Raw genomic sequence first — 19435 nt, forward strand, 5'->3', positions numbered from 1 at the left:
CGATTTGACTTCTATGAATCCTTTTCCAAGCGTCAACCTCGATGCTTTCGGCCATAGTTATTTTTAACCTGTTTATTTCCACTCAGCCTGTTCAATTGGTAGGGTAATGATGACAAGAGAAAAACAAGACAACGTTAAGCCCTACCCCAAGGCCCTATTCAAGACAACCTGATGCCTTGTTTTCCGTTTAATTCATTAACTGCTGCACGATTGTCATGTTTGCCCATTCCACTCTAATTCTCCCTCCTCTCCTCGGCGGGAGGCGTTGAGATGGAGCTGCCACAGCTGACGGGGAAGGCATTATCAGTCTCTCAGCCCCAGAGTGAATAAATAAGCCTCTAATGACGCCACCTTGAATTACTGAAACGCTTACAGCTATTAAAATGCAGAGTTTCCTCTGAATAAAGTAGGAACATTTTTTTTATAAATTCTGACAGGTTCTCCAGGGCTGACTGCTGCCACCCAATTCCAAGACCCCATTGCTTCACACCTACTGCCAGCCCACATTCCAATTACAGAGCTGAGGGAAAAGTGGGCTCCTGTCATAATGCAGACTAGCACAGGCAAAGAGCCAAGCAAAGACAGGCAGAGAAATCAGATGCAGTCTTATCTAGTTGTTGTCCTCAGGCTGAAAAGGAATGAAAAAAAAAGAAAACTAAAGAAAAAAGTTAATGCTGATGTTTAATAAATGGAATTGTATGTTACAGTATCGTCTAAATATTTATAGCATAAATGAGGTGAATTTTTATTTTATATATGAAGCCTCTGCATGGTAAATTACCAGTGGAATAGGCAGTACAGTAAAAGACGCAGTCTATTGCACAGCTGACCCCTTCATTATTATCTGTTGCATGTCATGCCAAAAATACACAGAAAACACTGTAAATTAATTCCCCCTATCCTTTCCACAAGAAATGTTGACTTATATTTAAATGACAGAGTAAAATATACTATATCACTGTTGAAATCAGCAGAGTTTTTGAGTGTTCACACTAGAGCTTTTAGTTCGTTTGGTCTTTTTTTGTATGAATTTTGGCATGCACAAGTTTGCCTGAAGGAGGGATGGTTCATTTGGACTTCAGCACAATACACAGTTGATTTGAATGCAGTTGGGTCTAATTTGTGGAAGAGAACCAATGTTGATGACGTATAAATGTCTATTATACAATAATGTATTTCTAATTGCTATCATTCTCCACAGAAATTGCATTTTAGTAACATACATCGCATTTTCCATACAAATGTGTCTTACAAAGCAGACACATAAGTGCTGTTCATGCATTTTTCTTTATGGTAGTAAAACCAAAGGGAGTATAAAAGGTTAGTGTTTCTCTTTCTTTTTGACCTTCTCCTCTAAAGATACAACATTATTTAGCTAATTGTAAACAGATGCTTGTACTGTATGATATCAATGATGCAAATCACTGTACTGCGGTTTGGAATCAAATAATATTAATCCGTGAGAGGAGGAATCAAAAAATGGTAACAGACCAAATAAATTAACTCATGTGTGAAAAGCCTTCAGTCTAATAATCCTGTTATGAACTACTTGTAAGACAGAATATACCAGCTAAGTATCTGTTAGGACAGACATTACATTCACTGAATTAAGCTGAAAGAGAAAGTGAGGGTAAGTAACAATTTGAACATAATAAACTCTTGTGTGTCCTGAACAACCCTTCTGAGTCACAATGCGGCTCTGTTCCAAACGCTAGCGAGCTGCCAACATAGGCAGCACTTGAAGAAATCATAAGCATAAACCCAATGCTACGGCTGTTTGAAAATGTAGGAAGCATGATTATACTGCCTTCAAATATCTTGTTCTGAACCAAAGGAAAAAAGAAAATGAAAGAAAAAAAAACACATCACAATGTATTCTTCAATAAAAGAAGGTATTGTAAGATGGTAGGCCTATATAATTTAAAATAGAATTTATGCAACACTGAAAACATTGCTAAAAATAATTCAGTCTAATAAAAAAAAACAAAAAATTGAAAAAGAATTAGGCCATCCAAGAAGTAGATAAGCTTGTTTTGTCATCAGAAAAGATTTGGAGAAAAATTATCATTGCATCACTTGCTCACCAATGGATCCTCTGCAGTGAATGAGTGCCGTCAGCTGATAAAAATATCACAATATATCACAATATAAGTCCATCCCATGTTCTCTTCTTACATCAAAATCCACCAACATATTTTTCAACAGAGGCTGGAAATAAGTCTTTCATAATCATGATGCAGAGGCTCCATTGGTAAACAAGTGATGTCATGTTAAATTTCTCCAAATCTGTTCCAATGAAGATACATTAATCTCGGATGGCCTGAGGCATAGTACATTTTCCGCAAATTTTCATTTTTGGGTGAATTATTTGTTTAATACTCAGCTTAACAGGTTTTAAAACGGAGTGCATGCTGGGAATACTACTTATGATTCATCCATGCACACCATTACAAGGGAATACTGAATATTTTGATCCAGTGACTATACTGTGATACAAATATGCACATGCATTTTAAATATACTTGTGTGGCTGGAAGTGGAAAGATGCTAAACTTGCAAAACTGCCAGATTCCACATTCATTCATAGTGGTTCCCAATTCCCCATACAACCTGAAGGCTGCTAAAACCAACCAACTTAGATCCTTAATTAGGTGTCATAGACAGAAACAAAACACAAACCCTGACAGGCTGCTCTACCCACTGGGATTTCTTCAGTTGGTAATGCCACGGAACGTGAGACAGTGAGAATGTGCACAACCCAGTACATGAGCTCTCTTGGTACATTGTGTCCAGTTGAAGAGTTAATTGAAAATGTAGCACCTTGAATCAGTGCATTATTAAAAGAAATACCATTTCTAATATTCTGGTGCTGTCTGTATATATTGGTTCCATCATGTTTCTCTCTTAGATATTATTACAATATAAAAGGTATGCAAGAAACATTCTGGCGTAGACCCGGTGCTTTGTTCTCCGGCACACTGTATTAGTTCAATCTATAAGCAGGAGTGCTTACAGTATGAACAGAGATATCAGTGAGAGGAATATTAGGCATTCATGAAAGGATCAACTTTCACATTAAAGACTTTGCAGAGTTGCTGTGAGGTGCAGCCTCACTGGTACAGAATCTAAAATGAGGCTTAATATTTTATGACATTTTTGATGAAGTTCAAAACATCTTAACCTAGCTTAATGATGTATCTTAAGCAGGCTAAATTGGAGAACTTCAAACTAGTGATTGTTTTTTTCTTGATACATACATATTGTACGTATCAATACATGTACTGTATATGTATATTAATGTTGACCAACTGAATATTATATATATGAATATTATATCTGATATTATAGTATATCAGAGTGACAGTATGAAATTAACACACATTATTTTTGCTCAAAACTCACTCTATTGTGACCTAATGCAGATATTGTACTGTATATAATAAACTGATGCATAAATGTATTATGAGACAGAAAGTTCACGCAATATTGACTGATGGATGGGCAGAGAATTGTCTTTATGCAAGTCATTAAAAAATTATGGTTCTATTCTCTTTAAAGAAATATGAGGCAAATGTGTAAATACATAACCTGCACAATTTTGGAGTAAAAGTTTGTATGTTGTGTAGCGAAGAACTGATAAAAAAATAAACAGAAGCAAATACGATTGAATATGTAGCCTACAGTGTCTCGTTATTCTGATCAAAATATCATTAACTCACCAGTTTCATTTTGCATTCCTGGCAGAAATGAGAAATATTAGTGTCACTACAATCAAGTATTATCATAAATAGTGGTCAAATATCGAAGCTATCTAATCTCAAGGTGAAATCAGAATATCGAAGGAAAACATTACAGAAGTAGATCAGAAAAATATAAGAAAAATCTAATAAAAGATAGCAAAATTAACAATAATTCCAAATAAAAAAATCTTCATTCCAACAATTATTTCAGCATAACCAAACCAGGTTGATGTCGAGGAGAGGTGATATCCTGTGAACTGACTTAGAATTTGAAAAAAGTTCAACGTTAAAGAAGCCCTTGAAATGTAGAGCTATCTCTCTCTATATACCATTATAATCAATGTTTCATAATTTAACATCTTCTACAGAAGTCACTGACTTCAAAAGACGCCACGACAGAAATAATAATTTAATTCATCTTTTTTTGTTCCGTTTCATTGTTGCCGCAATACTGGAACGTACACAGTGCTTGGTTCTTCTTCCACAATAAACAAAATGGTGGTTGCTGATGACAAACAGACCATCACTCCTAATATTTGGCTAAGTTAGATATATAGGGCCTATGTGCAGAATAGCAATACATTTGATCTGTCATTCACTAACTGAGCACATCTATACAAGAATAATATGGTGGTCTCAAACTGCTCTATTTAATGGTGACTCACTGTGGACTATGATAAATGCCACTGTCCGGTAAACAAGGCTAAGATTTAACTGGTGGAGAAGATAGGTGATTATTCTCCGAAAAATGTGTGTGGGCTATCCTCATTCGATCCCTACAAAACAAACAAGCACACTCATTCTCTGATGATGCCCAGTATCGACCCGTCGGCTAGAAAGAATGACCTAGCAAAACTGTTTCGTCCACACAAATGTGCGGGATACATCAAGAGAGCTCAAAGAGACCACAAGTACAGTCTCTTCAAATTTCACAAAGGACAAATAAGACGTTTTAATCGTATTACATACGATTTGACGTTCCAGGATTTGTGCCACTGTAAGAGTCAATCAAGCAATTTCATTTTTGATACAATCCTGCAGGAGATTAAGTTTACCACTCACCGATTCCTATTACAAGACCGCTGTTCATCATGTGTTTCCTGTCGCTTTTGTTCTCTCTCTTTACTTGTTGTCATTACCCCAACAGTGTGTGTATATTTTCTTACCAGTGCTTATTAATTATCCCAGATCATGTAGAGATACATGCAAGTAATGGATTCTATTAAGAACAAAAGATCCATCATGATCATGAAACAGCCTTCGGCTAAGAGAGTGAAAAAGGAGGACATTCATTTTGTTGATTATAATTACATAGAAGAGACTCAGCGACGGGCTACAGGTTACGGCCTCTAAAACTACACATCTTCAGATATGATTGGCCTGTATTAGTTTGCTTTATCTCAAGGAGGGTTAGGGAGATTGCAGTGATCTTTCTCTAGTTAATTGCAGGCAGTGGATTTATGCCAAAAAAAAAGAAAAAAAAAGCAAATTTGCCAACTGAGAGTCAGCACCTCCTACTGAGGTGTCAACCGTACACACCAACCTGTAAAATCCTACCAGCAAATTTAGATAAATATCCGTTATTTAAATATCCTATAATGACTAGATGTGAGATGAAGCCAGCCACCAAACAAATATCTACATAACAGCTATGAAATATTCATTATAATCATCAGTTTTACGTCTGTGTTGCAGCAAACACATATTGTGCCCAAATATGAATTTCTCTATAAAACTAAAATTGCAACAATTTAAATGAGCTAATAATTTTAAAAGAGTTGGAACAGATAGTAAAGGAAAAGCAGCCAACAAGGGAACCGTGATACATGGGAACTCCTTCAATATAATTTAAAAAGCATCCCAGGTGGCAACTCATGAAACTGCTTGAGAGAATGCCCAGATTGTGCAGAGCTATTATCAAGGTAATAGGTGAATTGAAAAAGCTAGTAAAATAGATATGAAGTAATAAAAAAAAGTCAATACCTAATTAGTAATAGGTAAAAGTATATTCCATATGTATATATACATTGTAATGTATAAATGCATAAAAGTACATTCTGTTATCTGTCAAGAATATATAAAAACGATATATATATGTGTGTGTGTGTGTGTGTGGGTGTGTATAAACTAGTTTATATTTGAAAAACAAACGAAAAAACCTTCTCTCCAGAAAACAAGACACACAAATAGCATACCTGACCTCTGCTGTCATTTATTTTAATTGCCTGTTTATAGCCTGTTTTCTTCATACACATAAAACTTATGTTCACAAGTTCTGAGAGCAGACCTCGCGGTTATGCTTATTCACCGCGACGAGGGGTTTATCAGCCAGACAAGCTTTATGCCAATTGCCAATATTTGTAGCTGGCAATTGGAGGTTTGTTCAAAGAACAACACTGTTGGAATTCTTCTCTTAATAACCATTCAGTTAGGGTTAGTTCAAATTATTGATTAGAATAGACGGCCAATTATAATATGCAAAGCTAACAGTAGAATCTATGTTTTCCTCACTACAATTTTTTAATTAATCATATCAACCGATGCCCATTTAACACAATAAAAAATTGAGGCTTGTAGAGTGGCCATTTGCACGCACTACTATGATGTAAAATGTTATTCCACATGGACATTATCTGTAATTATGCTGCAGAGCAGGATGGAGAAAAAAAAATGTCATTTTTTTTCCTCCATAATTTTAGACCACAAATGGAGCCACAATCCAACTCTATATAAATGTATATTTAGATCCACTTAAACGTGGCAGTATTTAATCTCACACTCGATACTGCACTCCAACTGCTATCTATAGCCTATAGGCTAATTCACAGACTTTACTCTAATTCTTTAAAAGGGACACACACACATGTAGACTTAGAATCTGGATTTACATGATGAAACATTAAAAAGGTTTTTACTAACGTTTGATGATTTCATAGTCATTAGTAACACATTCAATTTATATTTTCAGTATGACTGCAAACATATAAACGTATGAAAATGTGCTCTAAGTTTTAAGCGATAGTGTAAAATTGCATGCAGTGGCCTGGAGATTCAAAACCTTTTTGACATTTCGACAGAGCGGTTAAGCCGTTTGAAGTCAAAATATAGTGTCATGAATATGGATGCAAACTCAAATTCATAGCATCACTATTAATAAATATAATCATTAAAAAGAACAAACGCAATACTTCAGATCTTTAAGTCCCTTCTCAAAACTAAAACCAAACTAGGTGCAAAAATATAATGCTAAACTAGTTTATTATCAATGAAAAAACATGGCAAATCATGATGAAATAAGCAGTTGTTGATAAAACACTCACCTTTTACAATTAACTGAATGAGTTTTGGACGTAGGTTACGTTCACTCTGTATCGAGCAGGTGTACAAGCCCTCGTCCGTTACATCCACTTTCTGTATCTGTAAGCTGTATTCATGTTTATCCCCCACATTTGATACGATGGAGACGCGAGGATCCCCTGACCACTTGTCATTCCCTGCGTAAATGATACTGGAACGATTCAACCATGCTCCTTTTGAGATCCCATCCAACAGGTAGCATCTGAAACCAGAAAGAAAGCAGATAATTAAAGACCCCTGTGGTGAAAATCAAGCTTTTAACATTGTTTACATGTCTATCTGCTGATTTTAAAAAGACAAACCATGTCCAAATTCATGAGTCAACATCATTGCTAAGCATTTTTCAATAAAACTCCAGTATACCAAATACTGTGAAATATCTTTAAATATACATATCAGTATCTCAAAAATGTGGTTTGAAACAGGCCATTTTATACTATCATAAATATGTAACCAATCCTTTCATTTTGCAGGGTTGGGCTTTTCATATCATTAGCTGTTTGAGATGTTTTTGTACCATTAGCAACACATTATTAGGTGACATTGTAGAGAGCAATTCTGATACATCAACTTATCTTGAATATCTTTTTCAGAATCAGTTTCAGCGGGGAGTAATTTGCATATTCATGATCCCACGTATACTAAATAAGGTGAGAGTGTAGAGTTACATTCAAACTGTTTTAAGGCATGGGAAAATGACTTTCATGGGTAAAATGTTTAAATATGTCATTTTGATTATCAAAGATGAGTTTAAGGGATAAAACTTGTGACTGTGGGGGGGACTGAGGACAAGGACATTGGATGTTATAAATGTAATTTCAGATTTGCACAGTTCATGTACATATATATATATATATATATATATATATATATATATATATATATATATATATATATAAAGAATATGATTTACAGTTTGCAAAAAAACTGAAGAAACAACCCATCTTTCCATGTATAACACTCCATACTTACTAGTGGAAGCAAATAGAAACAAACAAACAAACCAAAAATGGTTCAGATCTACTTTTTTTTGTTAGATATTGAGGAAAGTTAAACTAAAATGTTTAATAAACAACACCACTTGCAAATCATACAATCTGCATCAGTCCCTGGAGTGCACAAAAGATACCATCAAAAGGCAACAACAACAAAATAGCTATTTAATATTTAAAGCAGTGGTTCCCAGCTGGTGGGTCGTGACCCAAAAATGGGCCATAGCTCTGTTCTTAAACAGCACAGAAAAAAAGAGATGTTAAATGCAAAAAAACAAAATGCAACTAGCTGTATAATCATGCATTCAGGACAGCAAATTAAACAGGCTTATCAACATTTCAAGAAAACACTTAAGGAGAAAATTATTTCCATATCGTTTGTTGTTGACGTCAAAATCTATAATTAAACTCCATAGTATTCTGGTGCAAATCCATCCATTACTTTGCAGAAGTCAAATTATGCTGATGCCAGCATGGACAGCTTGCTTGAAAAGGCCTCATCCTTAAAAAAACATGTTTGTGATTTTGTTTCAAGGTCATTCCATTTTGCTTTTCATTTCTAGATTCCTGTCTTCTGTATTCATTTCAAAATTATGTGTTCAAATTGACAGTTCTGACCTCAAAACAAAAGACTTCAAAACAGCAAACAAATAAAAAAAGATGGCATAGAACATCAATCTGGTACCACGTCTAACATCTAGGCTATTTGTTGTTTGTCAGAAACAGTGTGAGTGTGTGTTATTCACACAGGATACTCTTGAGGTTAAAGGTGAGGTGAAACGGGAGGCAACATATCCGTCAGTACATTGCAGGTCTCAACTCACTGTCCAGTGTTTGGAAATGTGCTGGATATGTTCTCATGCCACTCAAAAAAAAAAAAAAAAAAAATATATATATATATATATATATATATATATATATATATATATACAGTACAGACCAAAAGTTTGGAAACATTACTATTTTTAATGTTTTGGAAAGAAGTTTCTTCTGCTCATCAAGCCTGCATTTATTTGATCAAAAATACAGAAAAAAAAATTAATATTGTGATATATTATTACAATTTAAAATAATTGTTTTTAAATTTATTATACTTTAAATTATCATTTATTTCTGTGATGCAAAGCTGAATTTTTAGGATCATTATCACATGATCCTTTAGAAATTATTCTAATATGATGATTCATTATCAAATTGGAAACAGTTCTGCTGCTTAATATTTTTTCAGAACATGTGATACTTTTTTAGGATACTTTGATGAATAAAAAGTAAAAAAAAAAAAAAAAGAAGCTATGTTTTCAAATTAGAAATATTTTGTAATAACAATATAAACTACTGGTCAGTAATTTGCGGTCAGTAATTTTTTTTCTTTCTTTTTTTTTTAAATAAAATCAATACTTTTATTCAGCAAGGATGTGTTAAATTGATAAAAAAAGTGATAGTAAAGAAAATATATTATTAGAATATATATTACAATAATTTTTTTTTTTTTTGAATAAATGCAGTTCTTTTTAACCTTTTATTCATCAAATATATTAGACAGCAGAACTGTTTCCAACACTCATAATAAATCAGAATATTAGAATGATTTCTAAATGATCATGTGATGTTACATGTGACACTGAAGGCTGGAGTAATGATGCTGAAAATTCAGCTTTGCATCACAGGAATAAATTATTTTTTTTTAAGTATATTCAAATAGAAAACTATTATTTTAAGTTGTAATAATATTTCACAACATTGCTGTTTTTTCTGTATTTTTTATCAAATAAATGCAGGCTTGATGAGCAGAAGAAAGAAACTTCTTTCAAAAACATTAAAAATAGTAATGTTTCCAAACTTTTGGTCTGTACTGTATATATATATCATGCTATGAAAAAGGATTGAACTTTGTTTCACTAGGGTTGGTTAAAAAGTGTACACAGAATGATGAGACAAGAATTAAAAACGATACAGTTCAGTTATCATTATGCATGAGAAAAGCCCACTTGAGAATGTGATTTAGAGCAGATCTTATTAAAAATTTATTGATGCTTCTAGAATACAACCTCTTAAATTAAAAACATTTCATAATGTCAAATTGCATGTTGTGTACAACGTTGTAAATCCAATAAAAGCAACTATTAAAACATTCATTATTGTTGTTATTAGTATACAATTAGTATAATTTAAAATCTGAAATGTAAGACAAACTATCTGAAATATTAGTGATATGTCATAATTTGTACATTTTATGCATGCCGCATCCCTGAATTTCAATGACAGATAATAGAGTATAACTTATAGGCCTACATTCATACGCATACCGAATTAACAGCAATAGAGATGATATATTCTTCACATTAACATTAATGCTACAAGAGATATGAGACGGTGCAACAATTTTTACACTTAAATAAAAAATGATCTAAATAAATAAATACTTGTGCTAAATAAGCAAACATATATTACCATGACTTCAGTTTAAGTGTTCAACAAAACATGCACAGCTACAACTGCAGCTACAACTAAGGATCTTAGAAAATGTTAATGCTCAACTCTGTCTTACAAAACCCAAATTTATTATTTTAAAATGTTTAATTCTTATAAACATCTCATGTTATTTCCATATTCCTTGCGCAAATTAGGAGTTGAGACAATAGTTGTGGTTTGGAAAGTGTGACCCTTTTTTTATATGGGACATAAAAGAAGACATTTGGAGGATTTATTTTATTTAAAAAATATTTGTGTGTGCATGCAATCTAAGTCTGTGGTAACCAAAACTGTTTGACATAGGTTTGGAATGACTTGAGGGTGAGTAAATGATGACAATTTTCCTTTATGAACGTGATTTGCAATGTTGTCACAAAACCAACACAACATTTAAAAGCTAATTAATGTCATCAAAAAATCAGACATTTGTGCAAAAAAATGGTTGATTCTAAATAGAACTAATATTTTACAAAGTGCTACTAGTGCTACACAGTAAAATAATAATAACATTTATAAAGTCAAAAACTCAATAGACCACTAATAAATTATGTAATACAAACTGATCAATTCTAAATGATGTGCTACGAGCTAAACTCTTTTGATTTTCCTGTAAAAGCTCCTCAGGCAAACTGCTCCACATCACTGACACTGAAGGTTTCATCACCATTTCTAACCCTGAAACAGCAGGATGGCTGGTGTCAAAGCACTACAGAGATCTACTCGGACATACCTAACAATTACTCCCCATAAAGGAATAAGTGCTTCCTACTGAGGTGTAGGCTACTGTAAGAAAGAGTATGGACCTCCACGTGTGCTATATTTCCTTTGTACCACCTGGAAGGAACAGGTGGAAAGGTTCAAAGCTGATTTTATGCGCCTAATAGCCTGTGCTAGTCTTTGAAGCCTTGGACTATAGGACTTGTGTCTGTGTGTGTGTGTGTGTGTGATTTTTCACCATCATTTACCCGTGGCTAGACACATGACTTGTGACACTAGAGGTGTGTGATATGACTATTTTTGATTGTGGACGATTAAAATGTCTCCACGATCTGCTTTTGAAGAAATATCATAGTATTGTGCTACAGCACATATTCTATCAGTTGCAGTTCTGGCGTCGCCGTATCAATATACTGTACAACGCCACATACATTCACATCAATATTAACTCAGTTACACTCACGCAACACTGCACTTATTCACAATCACAAAAGTACATTATTTGCTTTAAAGCTACTGGTTAAATATTTCATTCACATGCTGTTCTGACATGTGCTTTTTCTGAGCGTGTAAACCCGAAGTGCTAATGCTAAGAAGCATGCTAAACAGCGCCTGATTACTGAATTAAGTACAATTTTGTGCTAATATTGTCAAAACAAACAAGGTTTACATATAGACTCAGTCGGTTATGTCTAAAATGAAAGTAGGCCTAAACAGCAGAGAGAAAACAGATGAGTGCCTGTATATTAGATGCCTGCAAGTCTTAAAGCGACAGTACTAAACATGGTGCCGACTTTCATTAAAGGGATAGGTCACCCTAAAATGTCATTTCTGTCATTATTTACTCACTCACGTGTTGTCCCAAACTTGTAATAATTTCTTTCTTGTGCTGAACACAAAACAAGATTTTTCATATTTACACAAAACAAGAATGTGGGTAACCAAACAGTTGCTGTTCCACATTGAATATGATACTAAAAATACTATGGAAGTCACTGGGGACTAGCAACTGTTTGGTTTTCCATGTTCTTCAAAATATTGTTTTGTGTTCAGCAGAAGAAAGAAACTCATTCAGGTTTAAAACAACTTCTGAGTGAGTAAATGGTGGTATAAAAACAAAACACTATGACAGAATTGACAGACAGATGGCAGAATTTTTATTTTATTTTATTTTATTTTATTCCTTTGATGTTAATAAAACAACAGAGCACAAAGAGAAAAATCACTCAATGCTCTTGAGTGAAAAACTTTAATACAGTTGCTTTAAGAGGAACCAATCTATATAGTGTTTTATTTTTATATTTGTTCATTCAATTTCTTGAATGCTCCTGATAAATACACCTATTTTACCTGAAAATACAATTTGTTTTATTTGTATATTATTTGTATATTTGTTCTAATTGTTTTAATAACTAAGATAAAATAATAACAGTTTTTATCTTCGCCCATTTTGGCCTAAATATCCGCCATTCTTTTTTATATTTGGTTACAATGAAAGGCTTTGTATTTATAACAGAGAAATTAGTTTGGATGTACTGCTCAGACAAAATACTAAATATACTAATATATATTTTCCATAGTAAGGAAGTCAATGGGGACCATCAACTTTTCAATTACCCCAAAATATCTTATTCTGTGTTCAGCAAAAGAAAGAAACTCATGCAGATTTAGAAATATTTAATAATTCACAATTTATTTTTAGCCTGGTTTTACATAAGTAACATGTTTGATATATCTTTTTCAAGTCTACTTTTTTTTTACATATTACATTTACATTTATTCACTTAGCTGATGCTTTTATCCAAAGCGACTTACAATTGGCACATATGTCAGAGGTCGCACACCTCTGGAGCAACTAGGGGTTAAGTGTCTTGCTCAGGGACAAATTGGTGTCTCACAGTGGATTCGAACCCAGGTCTCTCACACCAAAGACATGTGTCTTATCCACTGCGCTAGCACCACCCCATATATATTTGTTCAGACATCATATCTACCATGCAGAAAATGTGAGATTTTTTTTTATCATAATAAAACATGGCTTTTCTTAAAATATCACTTTTCTCATGAGCATCTTTCAAATGACAGGCAGCTTGTATGTTAGACGTCAGCTTATTTGCTGACACATCTTACCCCGCTGTCCCCTACACCACAAAACCACCCCAGCCCTATGTCTTTTGCATCCAAATATGTATTTTCAGGCCAATGCGCATTGTTACCAATTTAAATAAGCATTTGCTCTCATAGTCTCAAAACAGCAGAGAGAAGAGAGCGTAATCAAGTCATGTTTGTTCTTTCTCTTTCCCCAAAATTTCCCTTAATCATCTTTATTCATCCCTTCAAAGCACTGCTCTGTAAAGCTCATGAGGGCAAACCTCGTCACACTCATGGTGGGATTTTTCATCTCATGATCTCTTCAGAATCCACTGAGGCTTTCCACATTGTGAAACACTGATTAGGTCTTCATCTGGTATTTTTTGATTCTAAACATGATTTCTGAAGAGCAGATTCAGTAGACCTTTCTTTGTTTGGGCTTGAATTGCAAGTTTTTGGATTTGAGGCATCTGAAGAACCGTGCCAAGGTAAGTTAAGCACACTGAATCTGTACTATATCCTTAAACACACTGAGCTCCACCAATTACAGTTGCTGTTCTACAGATGTACTGGGTGTTTTCTCTAATCCAAACTGGATTTTCTTTTCATTTCGGATTGACCCAGATTTCTTTTGTTCTTCTGATCACTCCTTCCAGCTGAATGCTTCACTAAAGGTATGTTTCCTGGCAGGGCCTATGGGATGGATTCCACTAAAGATTTAAATAATTCTGTGTTTATTTGAGAAAGATTTTTATTTATTTATTATACTTAATTTTTTATAGAAAGCATTGAGGGTTTTTTCCTGTTCTTTTTTTACTATATATATATATATATATATATATATATATTAAAAAAAAAGAAAAAATACTTTTATTCACCAAGCATGCATTAAATTGATAAAATTTCACAGCAAAGAAATTCATAACTTGAACAAAGATTTCTTAAATCAAAGAATCCTGCGAAAAATATATATCCGTTTCCACAAAAACATTGATAATAAGAAATGTTCCTTGAGAACCAAATCTGCTGTTAATTCAGCTTTGCCATCACAGGAATAAATACATTTTAATATATTTAAATAGAAAACAGTTATTTTAAATTGTATATTTCACAATATTTACATAAATGATTAAAACTTTTTTCTAAATATTACAACATCTTACTGACCAAAACTTTGGAATGATAGAATACAGTACATACAACACATAATACATAGTAACAGCTATATATGTGTATATATACTGTATATAATATATATATATTTTTTTAAATAATGTTTTTTTACTAAAACCTTTTAATACTTGCAACGTACTAGCCAGCAAACCCCATTTTATGATCAAATTGTGGAAGCAATCAGTACTGAAATGCCTCTAACTGAACCACAACCTCACTGACATTCTTCCCTCTTCAAAGCAGAGCAATTCAAGCCAGCAGGCACACAACCAGGGTAGTTTGGGAATGGGAATAGGGAACAGGGTTTTGTGAAGAAAACAGCTGAAAATGCACCTTCCAGCATTCTCTCTGTTCGCTACGCTAGTTACATGCGGTGGCTGCAGCAAGTAGCAGACTGTATTTGAAACATGTTTAGCTTTTTCCCCCCACTGATCACGACGATGTCAGGCAAAATGAGAAGTCGTTTCAGAGATGGAGCAAGTTATTACATTTTGATTAAAGATTAGAAAGACAACAGCATGCAAAGATGAATCGCTCACAATAAGAGCAGGAACAGGTAAATAGGGTCAATTCTGATTTCATGTCGACTTCAACATCAGCAAAATACAGTACCTACATACTAGGCCTACTACATACATGAAAATTGAATTACTAGAGAAAATCATATTACAAAAGACATTTAAACCGATCATCAGAGAGATCCGAAAACAGAATGTCACTGGGATTGCAGCATCCTTCTCAATCCCCAAAGGAGCATTTTTTCCCCCACAATTTTTTATCTCGTTTTTTCTTTCATAAGACATATGTCCCTGTCTGATGTTGATCCTACTGTTGATTTTATGTGTGCCAAAGAGAGGTACTCTTTTGTGAAGACCAAGGATTAAAATAAGATTAAGTCGATCCCAGCCAACAAATCTTGTCTCACAATGTGCCACAAGTTCTCAACACCCGATTAAACCTCAAAGCCAAGCTATAATATTGTCTCTAATGTGTTGAAAACCAACTGGCGACATTCCCATAAGTGCCTTTAGCAATGAGAAATGATAATTACATTACATCTGGACGTACGTGGACATGGAAACTAAAGCTATTGGCTACCCAATGCCAAACAATGGACAAAACATTAAAATGCATTTTAATAAAGATGACTGAATATAGGGAAGCTATAAAAATGCTACCTTAGTGCACATAGGTCATGATTTCTAAAGGACAGTGTTTTTTTTTATGCAATTTTTTAATAAATGAAGCAAAATGCACATTATGTTGCAGCTAACTACCGTTTACCTCTAGCTCTCGCACACACATACACATACTCTCACATGCATGCACAATATTATCTCAACATCTGCTATTTCAAATGAACACTGTATCTCCTGTGTCAAAATTGCCCATTCAAAACCGGCAAAAATACATCAAATAATCCACTAGGGATCTCAGCCTCCCCTAGCCATCTGTGCTCCAGTCCAAACCATCAGACAGCTAATAGTTATGGTTATTACAGTGTTACCTCTCAAAGGACAAATTTAAAGTTTCCATTTGGATTTCCATCATATTCCGATTCCACTCACCTAAGAAGCGTTTGTAAGATAATAACTATACTTTTCTGTCAGCGTGACTGTTCTGAATATGACTTAACTCTGACTTGATGCTAATTGTTTATTCTTTGTTTTATTTATTTTATATGTACAGTAAGTCAGGAAGCAGAGCATCATGGTGGGGAGCCATATTTTCATTAAATCTAAAATTTGCCAAAATTATTTTTCATCAATTGTATGTCACCATTTAATGATTCAATAAACCATGATTGCTGCTATTTGCCTGAAGGCATATTGGCTGAGTTTGGTTTTATGCCAGACAAATGCATTATTCCAATTATTGTTAATTCCATGGTGAGATCCTAGTCTTTCTAATAATTAGGGTGGAGTACTGTATATTTGTGCTACATTTGTTGCCAATATAAAATTATGCAGGTCATTATTATGCTGTACATTTTCAACTGAAATTCAATGATTTGTAAGCATAATCATTTAGAAAAAAATGTCCCTTTGTGGAATTTGTAATGTTTTAGCAATAATTATTGCCTACGGGTGCATATAAAATAATCATAATTCTTCCTTGTGTTGACTTGCATTACAAACATACCGTTCATCTCCAGATTTTTACTGTTTTAGTTCCTAAAACATTTGAAATTTATTTGGCAGCATAAATCTGATCGGTTGAAACTCGAAACAATCACTGATAAATATTCTTTAAAGCAATCCCCTACCCACAAATTGGCAATAGAATTGTCTTTACATAGTAAATATTTCTGTTTACTCGCCAGGCTTGTCTAATGTGAATTGGGATGCTCTGATTGATCAGCTACCGATCACTAACGGCCGATAATCGCTTTGGGGTGTTTGATCGGCGGTCTCTATGAAGGCAGATCTCTAAAAACCGATCTCAAGCTGATGACGCGCTTGCTATGAGAGGTTTGGCATGACATGCAGTGGCACTATCTCAATCATTGTTCGGCATGGGTAAAATAATTATAATGCTGAAGGTGAAGTGCAATTCATATTTCTTTATTACATAACTTATAAAGTAATTCAAAAACTTTCTGTGAGGCAAAATTTCTCAAACACAAACTCTTTCTCTCTCAAAATACACGAATGGCTTCAAATCACGTCGCGTCTGCACTATTAGCGAGCTGCATGCTGAACAGTTGACATGGAAATTGTCCCTTGCACAATCAAGGCAGTGTCGCATCATCACTAAAGTTTATAAATAGCATTTCTTTTTAATTCTTGCCAGTGTTTAAACCATTCAACCCTCGAATGCTCTCCTGGACACCGTGTGCTCAAAATGCAGACAACTATTTCTAGGGTTAGATTACTCGGTTTGCAGTGCTTATGCGGTGCATATTTTTGCCATGCTCATGTTAACGGTTTAAAGCATTCACACTGCACAAAGATGCGGTCTGGCAAGTCTACTGAGTTTCAACACAGGATATGGCTTTTTGACTAGGTTTAAAGGAAAAGAGCACTTTTAGACAAGGCAATAATAGATGGCACTCGTGGAGGTAGGAAAACAGTTCTTTATGAACCACAGGATTTCTTGTAATAAAGATTTAAATACAATAGAAAAAGCAGTAGAGCTGATTGTTTCTGTCAATGGTAAGTTTTAATTTAGAATGTGAAAAGTAGTTTAAATGTTTTGCCAATTGCTTAAGCAACTTAATATATAAATCTAGAAGTAAATGCAAAAGTAAAAAGCATTGAATAATGTGTTTATATTTCTGTCTATGAAATATTATGTTTATGAATTACTGTATTACTGTACTGTGTAAAAATAATCACAATGCTGAAAAAGCATTTAAAGTAACAAAGTTTGGATTTGAAATCAAAGTAATGGATATATGTTGTGTTTGTAGTAAACAGCCATGGATCAGGAGCAGACTCTTGTGTGAAAGAACAGTCCGTGCTGCTTCTGTACCACACATGGACTGCATACAGTACGCACTGCAAACAGAGTATGTGTGAACCTGGGGAAAAAGGCCATCTCACAGCAACAAAATCAGGCTTGTGCTGTGTGCAAGCTGTTATGCAACAATTGTACAATTGTCAAAACAAAAATACAGTGCATGATCAATCATTTAGGTGAAATAAATATATATTTAAAAGAATTTCTAAAAAATGCCCTCCTCCAGACCTCAAATTAAAAAAAAATCTCCTATCAAAAATGAAATTCAGGCCCTGAATAAATGTCTAAAATCCTTGACTGGGTCATCAGTATAAATAATTCTACTTGAAAAAAAAGGAGACTTTAACTGGTATCAGTGATCGTATCGGCAGATACTGTTTGCCATGAATGGCATGGACACAGTTATTTTTAACCTTATTGCATATTTCACTTTAATCAAATATTCTACAGCTCATTCCACACCTTCATTAATGAGCTTCTTTCCCGTCAAATGCTCTGTCAGAATGTTCTACTGAAGAGGTCATAGGACAAAAAAAACGCAGCTAAAATATGTCAGTACTAAACTAATTATTAGACAATAAATCAGTGGTGTATAAAATCTAACAATTTAATAGCCTAAAGACAAACATTATTTACTCACCTTGCACAATTTTTTTTTCCCCCATATAAAAGTGATTTATTCGGTTAAATCCATTTCAAAGCAAATATATAATAATAGGTTATACTCAAAGGATTAAAAAATATAATACATTAATAATAGACATAAAATAATAATAATTAAATAATAGACAAAAAGTATGACTGACATCTGCGCTATTAAGTAAATAAAAGATTTTTTTTTTTAGGTAAGTGGTTGCAATCAGTCTATTTCTGTTTTGATTTAGATTTCCCTGTGTTTCTTTTCTACCTCCCTTGACCTTGGCTGCGTCCGAAAGCCTAGGCAGCTGACTTCCTGCCTTATGAGACAATGACTTTGTTTGCAGACAGCGTTTTTGCACAAAGGCATCTCATGAAAGTTATTTCAGACATGCTTCTGAGACAATAACGGTTTAATGATCTACAACAAAATAGAATGAGTTTTGGTGATAACTAAACAAATATTTAATTACTATAATATTGATTTCTTACTAGAAAAAACATCACAAGTGCAAAAAGTTAGTCACAAATATACATTTACACACAATCTGACCACCAAATGCAACTATCTTTATTTTTTAGCCCCAGTCCTGGAATGGAATGCACAGGATTAAGGGATATCAAAGGCAGCGAAGGATACATCTATGCTGCCTTCAAAATACATCCAGGGACAGGAAGTAAAGCAGAATTTGGATTTGGACATGCCTTGATGCCTACCTGCCTACCTGCCTACCTGCTTTGAAACAATGCCCCCGAAGGCAGCATTTTAGACCTTTCGGACGCAGGCTCAGCGCT

General features: G+C 34.0%; 1 protein-coding gene across 2 annotated transcripts in view; it reads right to left on the reverse strand.

The window, feature by feature from the left end:
- negr1 (neuronal growth regulator 1) overlaps positions 1–19435 on the reverse strand; it is a 125899-nt gene that overhangs the window by 97111 nt on the left and 9353 nt on the right. For both annotated transcript variants that reach the window (XM_059570900.1, XM_059570901.1), the window contains exon 2: positions 7061–7299. In XM_059570900.1, coding sequence (XP_059426883.1) covers positions 7061–7299 — 239 coding nt within the window. The remainder of the gene's footprint in view (positions 1–7060; positions 7300–19435) is intronic.

The sequence above is a fragment of the Carassius carassius genome, chromosome 17, assembly GCF_963082965.1.
Source record: "Carassius carassius chromosome 17, fCarCar2.1, whole genome shotgun sequence".
Classification (NCBI taxonomy): domain Eukaryota; kingdom Metazoa; phylum Chordata; class Actinopteri; order Cypriniformes; family Cyprinidae; genus Carassius; species Carassius carassius.